The following is a 7500-nucleotide window of genomic DNA, read 5'->3' on the forward strand; positions in this document are numbered from 1 at the left end:
GTGGAATAATGGAACGATTTTCCAACTTCTTATATGGGGATGTGGGGTGTCATTATTATTATTATTATTATTATTATTATTATTTTATTTTAAAAAATATAATTAACCTTATGATGATATAATGAACCTTTAACGCTAGAGTTGCGCGTCCCTGGTTTTAATCCAGTGTGTGAACGTGATATTGTACTTATAACAGTTACTGTCATCCGTAATGTGCGTACATTAATAAGGCATCCGTAGAACGCCATAAAACTTATGTTATGTGTGTGTGTGTGTGTGTGTGTGTGTGTGTGTGTGTGTGTGTGCACTGACAGGCCTGGAGAGGGACAAGTTTGACAACAAGACGGTGACATTTGAGGAGCACATCAAGGTGGAGCACAACATGTGGCACTACCTGTTCTTCATAGTGCTGATCAAAGTGAAGGACTCGACCGAGTACACGGGACCCGAGAGCTACGTCGCCGAGATGATCCGGGTAAGAGCGGTGAAAGCCCGCGCGGCCGCGTTTAACGGCCGTCGGGACCCGGCGTCCGCCGCCGTAAGCCGTGACGGGTCGACCTCGATGCGCGTGTCGACCCGCGTCGCCGTCCTTCCGGTAAGCGAGCGTGTGAGGACGACGGCGTAGTGAGACGCCGCTTGCCTTTAGCGTACCGTAAATGAAGCCGGCGGTGAATCATGATCTGGAAACCTTTACAGACTTGCATGCACTCACATGCAGCTCTGCGTAACCTTTGCATCGTACGCGGCAGCTTCAGACCGGTTACGTGGATGTAACGTGACGCATTTGAAATGACAACAAAGCCTTTGACAGTAAAACCAGAATCAAAGCCCACTCAGACACATTCATTCAGAGACTTCCAGAAACTCCGCCGCTTTGCATAGGCGTAGCTGTCTTTTTCTGACTGTGATCAGGTTTCTTTCCCCGTGTGTTGCCTGGTAATAATTAAAGCATCGGCGATTAGTCTACTTAACAGCGGTTAATTGATCCCTATCAGTTTTACTAACGCGAGCTTTGACGAGATCTATCGAGAGCGAACAGACCCGGTGGATTTGAGGTCTTACGAGGAAGTTCGCGGCGACGCGAGAACGCTCTGATCGACTCCCGGACCGTCGGTGAGGGTTTATGAGGCGGTAGAGATGGTCCAGCTTGAACGTGAAGGCCTCGTGAACACTACGGGTCACTGCCGAATCAGTGGAACGAAAGAGCTCGCGTGAGTCAGGGGCAGCTGTTCCTTAGAGACCGTGGTTTACTTTAGCTGGGTATTTTCCACTACGTTCCACTCGGCAAATCCGCTCGCTGACCCCGTGTCAACCCGCCCAGTTACGTAACCAGCTGAAAGACCTCATGGGTGGGTTGTTTTTTTTTTTTCGCCCTAAATTCGAGCTCTATTACTCAATCTGTCTGTCCGCATTAAGATTCAGAGCGGTCTTGGCAGCAGCTTGGAATGTGTTAATCCATGAGAGACGCCATCTAACGATTGAACACACACACGCGCGCGCACACACGCAAATTTTACCTCAGTAAAATGTCCAGAGGAGCATGAGTTGGCCCTGTGATCGCAGCTAAGCCTTGTGGGAAGGTCTCTGTCTTCTGTGTTCTGTGTATGTGCATGTGTGAACGACTCCCAAGAAATAATGACCTCCGTCGACCGCGATTACCTCAACTTCCCTGAGAAATGCCGCCCCCCCCCACCCTCCCCCTCCTCCTATAACAACCTCAGTGAAATGTTCAGCGAATTCCTCTCGGTGACGCAGCGGCTCCTGGAAAGCATTTACCCCGACTAAAAGCGGCGGGGGAGGGGGGGGGGGGGGGGGGGATTCCTTAAACGGCCGATTTGAAAGTTTTTTTTTTTTCTTAACGTCCGATTTTTCTCTCCGTCTCGCTAAGCCGAAGCATCAGCAGCGCGTTACTAAAGTTATAGGGTGCGGCGTGGAGTTTTATAGAAGGAAAAGTGTGCAGGAAAGCCCCTACTTCGCCAGTGGTTTCTCTCGTGACGCAGTCAGCGCACTGTTTGGTTGGCGACACGGTTTCTGATCCTCCGGGCACCGGCCGATTCCTGAGCGGTCTTATGAGGAAGCACCTGACCTGAAGATTAGCCGGCCTTCGCTTCACATCTCACACACACACACACACACACACGCTCTGCAGCACGTATGCACACACCCAAAGACCAAAAAACTAGACCGGATTCATTAATAGGTCAGTTTCTCGAACAGCGATTATTAATCAGAGGAAGCAGCACTTATTTTCAACAGCACTGCAGTAATCCATAAAGACTCGGACAAATCTGGGGTGCGACTCCAGACGTTTCTCGGGGGACAGGACGGGTCAGGCGGAGCTCGGGGGATGAGATCCCCCAGTCGTTTTTAAAGACGTTCATGGCCTCGTCGTCGTCGCTTAGAGCCAGAGTAAAAAGTCTGCCTGCATCTGCATGTTCCGAAACGCACACTCAGTCACACACGCACACACATGTTCCTGTGGTGAGCATCAAACTGGTTTTCAGCTTTCGCTTCTGTGAAAGGAAAGAGAGATAAACGAAGTGATAAAATAGTGGGCTTATCGTTTGGCCACACGACCGCTGAAAAGTGCTCGCGACGTCACTGGGAGACGGCTTCTTGTAAATCGTGCCGTCGTCGTTATTAGGAGCTCGGCTGACGTCTGCAGCCTCTGCTGGGGCGCACGGACGGCGTGTGACAAGCGTTGGGAGGATTATGCGGCGGTGTTTCATCCATCACAGGACAGGTGATGAATAATTGAACCGCTCTTGTGTAGTAACTGTGAATCTGTGATCCAGTTTCCTCCTTGAAATATCATATATGACTGTCATGACACACAGATATTGCTCTGTAGATGTGTGTAGGCAGCTTGAAAGGGGCTGCTTTTGGGTCTGACGTCGTTGTTGCTGTTCAGACCGCAGCACGTCCTGTGTGTGTGTCTGTGTGTGTGTGTGTGTGTGTGTACGTGTGGTATTAGTAATGAAATTCACACTTCCTTCATTTCCATTGAAGCAGCAGCTGCAGTCTAATTTGTTGTGGCGAAGCTCTCTCTCTTTCTTACTCTCTCTCTCTCTCTGTCTCTCTCTCTCTCGCGCACTCTCTCTCTCGCACTCTCTCGCCCTCTCTCTTGCACGAGCACGTACGCACAGACGCGCGCACACGCGCATTTCCATTGAATTACTGAGAAGGCTGTTGGTTGTAAACAAAGTCCCTGTGGTGGAATCAGCTAAGATCGGTACGCACAGCCTTATACACATTCTCACATTATAAATGATAAATGACACGGCTCTTTTAGGAGCGTTCGTTCGCCGACAGACAAACAAACAAACAAACAAACAAACAACACAAAGCTAACCTCGACTTGTGACAATTTCATCCGCCTCCACATTTCCAAGTTAGTAGCCCACTGAAAACGGATGTGGACTTGAGTAATCTCTATATTCACGTTTGGCGGGGCTTTTTTTTTCTTCATAGAAATAGCCGGAGTTCTGTTTTCTGAAGAACAGAAAGTAGAGGAAGTGAGGATTGCGAGTGTGAGTCATGAAGTGTATTACTGTACCTTCTCCCTCAATTTAGCTACAGTGTCTCTCCGACAGGGGTTTTTTTTTTTTTTTTTTTTTTTTTTTTTAATACACGTAGGAGCAGCAGCAGTCATGAGGGAACGTTCTGCATAGAAAATGAAACCGTTAATAAATCGAGCAGAATGTCATTCTTCACGCTCGCTCCTTGACGATTCAGACCGACGACGACAGACGGGTTCGCAGTCCGACAAAGAAACCTCTCGGACCTCTTGACACTTAGAGTAAAAACCAACCGCTCATCTAATCTGATCGAATTTCACTTAGACCCCCCAGCACGGTTTAATTCTGAATCCGGTCGGTCAGACGGTAACGCGCTCGCCCGGGCTGATGCGGCGTTTCTATAGCGACGGCCCGTTCGCAAGGATACTCCGTATGATCGACGGCTAGTAAAAAACAACAAAAAAAAACGCATAAACAAATCTCGCCGTTAGACATATTCATCTCGGCGAGGTTTTGAGTGAGGAGACGACGATGTCACGTGTATGAAAGGAGTCTCCGGCGTCGGCGCTTTGGGAAGTCCTGCAGCGGGCCTCGTCGCACCTCCGTGCCGTGGAGTCTGTCCGTCGCATGCTATACCTTACACAGTAGAACACAATAGACATTTTTATTTATTTATTTATTTATTTATTCATTTATTTTCGGTAAACGTTTTACAATTTGAAAGATTACGCAGAAAATTTGGGCATCAAATCAGCTGCTTGGGGGGAGGGTGGGGGGCGGGCAAAAAAAACAAAACAGCAACAAAAGTATCACGATATCTCGTGATATCGATATCACACCGTCATATCGCCCGGCCCTGCTAGGAATAACGAACAACAAGAGATGAGTATCAGACGCGTAGCTCTAGGAAAACACACGAGGACTTATTTATTTATTTATTTATTTATTTATTTATTTATTTTTCTTCTATCTAGCCACTGAGTACATTTCATTGATCGCCCGGACACTTATTTCTTACTCCGAGTTCCTGATTATAGAGCATTTCCCTCCGATCCAACGCTCTAGTGAACACCCCGGATGAAATTTGACATGAACTGCACCGCTCCGAACCCGACATGACTAGTCTTTCGAGCGCGTTCGATCGGTCGTATATTCATGATGGCTGGGCGGTTTCTTTCGGAGATATCTGACCTATTTAGACAGAATGTTATTGCAGGGGAGAGACGCAAAAAAAAAAAAAAAAAAAACATGGTTCCTTTTCTATAGAAGACGCGGCAGAAATCTTCTGAACATGCGTAACGATTCATTCTTGAGAATTCGCGTTAGTCCTTATATGCAGATGTGTGATATCCAGAAGCGTCTCGTTCTTTAAGACGTAGAATATTGGATGATCCGAGGGTGGGGAGTGATGGATAGGAATAGGTGTGTGAACGGTCTGTAGGAAGACGAGGGGTTAACGGGCTAATCCGGGTGATCGTGTGGGTTGCTGTGGTCGAGATGACAGCTGGACAGAGCCAGACACATTAAACACAAACCCCTACGTGAGAGTGACTGTGTTTGTGTTCACTTCCTGTGTGAGCACACACACACACACACACTCCTCTTCTACTCTCAGAATTAGTATGAGCATCTATGCATCACTGGCAGCGTGATTTCCCTGTGTGTGTTGACGTTGAGAGAAGGGGACTTCATCTGGCAACCACACACCGTTTTAGACTGTTAATGCACTTTTAATATTCTCCTTCGCTCTTTTTCCCATCTTTTTTCTTTCCTTTTTTTAATCATTAATAGTAACAGTGCTTCTATTATTATTATTATCAATAATAATAATAATAATATAATCCCAAATACCAGCCAATCATATGACAGCTAGCAGACAGGGAGCGTGAAGGCGAACACGTCCTTCCTCTGAGATACATGAAGCCAGGATCATTTTCCTGAACTGCCGCTAATGCTCGCAGAGGAAAGCGCGCTCTGCCGTCTTCCACATACATGAGCTGACAGACGCGCGTGATTGGCTAGTGTTGCTGTGATTGACAGTGGAGAGAGAGAGAGCACAGACGGTTTTGAATCCCGAATGGCTGTGACATCAGCGGGATTTGAATTCTCAATCACCACACAATACGGAATTTTCTCAGTGTGTGTTGATAACCTTAAACTCCTTCGTTCCAGCCGCACGCACGCCAGCTAACAAGCGTATCCGAATACGTTTTAGGCGTATGTTCCTTCCCTGCTGCTTATCGGAAGGGGGAGGGGAGAAAGAGATGGTTCTAAACGAGTCAAAATATTTTAGATATAGAAAGTAACCCCACCACAGAATATCCGAAGTAACACGCGGAAGGAGATTGCGCTGTTATAAACCCTTCTTTCTTTTTTTCTTTCTTTTTTTTTTTTTTTTTAAATGTAAAATCGTTTAAATAATTTACCTTTCATGTTTTTTTTTACTATTTAAGAGCCTTAAGATTAAACGCGGAAATTGAAAACATCGAAATGGTCCATTCTGTAAACATCGTGGAAAGGGCCTGAATGTGTGACGTGCTTCTGTTGTTCCTAAAACAATCACCAGCACCATGGTTCCCCTTCTTTATTTAATGAGGTCACGTCCCACATGCCTCTCATGTGATTTGATTTTTTGTTTTTTTTCCCGGTAAAATTTTTAAGGTGGAACACGTAAGTTCATGGTTTGGAACGCGGCGTAGTTTCACTTTTATCCGATGTTAAAAGGCACAACGTAGTGGGATGTTTTAAATGAAAGGACCTGTTGGATGGAGTTGGACACTGGACTAACATCCACCCATCCGTTTTCTGCACCGCTCATCTTTATTGGGTCACGGGGGAAACCTGGAGCCTATCCCAGGGAGCATGGGGCACGAGGCGGGGGACACCCTGGACGGGGTGCCGATCCATCGCAGCACACACACACACACACACACACGCACACATTCATACACTACGGACACTTTCAGACATGCCGTTCGGCCTACGGCGCATGTCTTCAGACTAGAGTACCCGGAGAACTTGCGAACTCCGCGTACACAGGGCCACGGCGGAAATCGAGCCCTCAACCCGGGAGGTGTGAGGCGAATGCGCTAACCACTAATGAAATAAGTGTGTAAATGCTCTGGTGGTTGACACTGCTCTCTCTGTGTGTGTGTGTGTGTTTGTGTTTGTGTTTGTGTGGGTGTTTGTTTGTGTGTGTGTGTGTGCATGTGCATTTTGGAGAGGGCAAAAGAATGCAGTGGAGTGACTTTCCACAAGTGTGCCTGTACTTCATCTCTCTCTCTCTCTCTCTCTCTCTCTCTCTCTCTCTCTCTCTCTCTCTCTCTCTCTCTCTCTCTCTCTGTCTGATGTCTCAGCATTCCTCTTCCAAGCTCTCATTTGCTTGCCCGTCTCTTCCTAACACATTCCTCTGCAGAGATGCTCCACACCCTTAGGCTCAATACCAGTGACGTTATGCCCCCCCCCCCCCCCCCCCCCCCTCATGGCCATCCACACGTCACCCTTATACTTACAGACTTATTCTTGAAATGTACTAGGATAGGAAATGTGTGTGTATTGTTCTGTTTGTGCTGCAGAGAGAGGAACTTTTTAATTCTGCATTCATTAGGCGTCATGTTTCCGGGGTCGCTCGTCCGTCTGAGATTCTCTCGGTCTCGGGAACGATACGTCAAGAGCGAGTGGTCGATTTGTTTGTTGGAATTATTGCTGAATTACTCAATGTTCGTCCGATAGTCCAAGCTGGATTTAATTCAATTACATGCTTAAAATTGCTCAGACAGACAGACAGACAGAAAGACAGACAGACAGACAGACAGACAGAGAGAGAGAGTGAGAGACACTCACTATACAGAGTTGAAACCCTGATACGAGATCAACAGGAAGTGTGCTTGCCAGATCATGCGTGTATCCTATAAATAAGCAGCATTGTCTGGTGTTTTGGCCACTCGTCTTAAGAGGCGGTGATTTCCCACAAATGGGCGGG

At 47.2% G+C, this 7500-nt stretch overlaps 1 protein-coding gene across 9 annotated transcripts in view; it reads left to right on the forward strand.

Annotated features, from left to right (window-relative positions):
- itpr1b (inositol 1,4,5-trisphosphate receptor, type 1b) overlaps positions 1 to 7500 on the forward strand; it is a 111556-nt gene that overhangs the window by 98099 nt on the left and 5957 nt on the right. For all 9 annotated transcript variants that reach the window (XM_053673887.1, XM_017450380.3, XM_053673885.1 and 6 more), the window contains one exon: positions 315 to 475. In XM_053673887.1, the coding sequence (XP_053529862.1) occupies positions 315 to 475 (161 nt within the window). The remainder of the gene's footprint in view (positions 1 to 314; positions 476 to 7500) is intronic.

Source organism: Ictalurus punctatus, chromosome 21 (assembly GCF_001660625.3).
Source record: "Ictalurus punctatus breed USDA103 chromosome 21, Coco_2.0, whole genome shotgun sequence".
Lineage (NCBI taxonomy): Eukaryota > Metazoa > Chordata > Actinopteri > Siluriformes > Ictaluridae > Ictalurus > Ictalurus punctatus.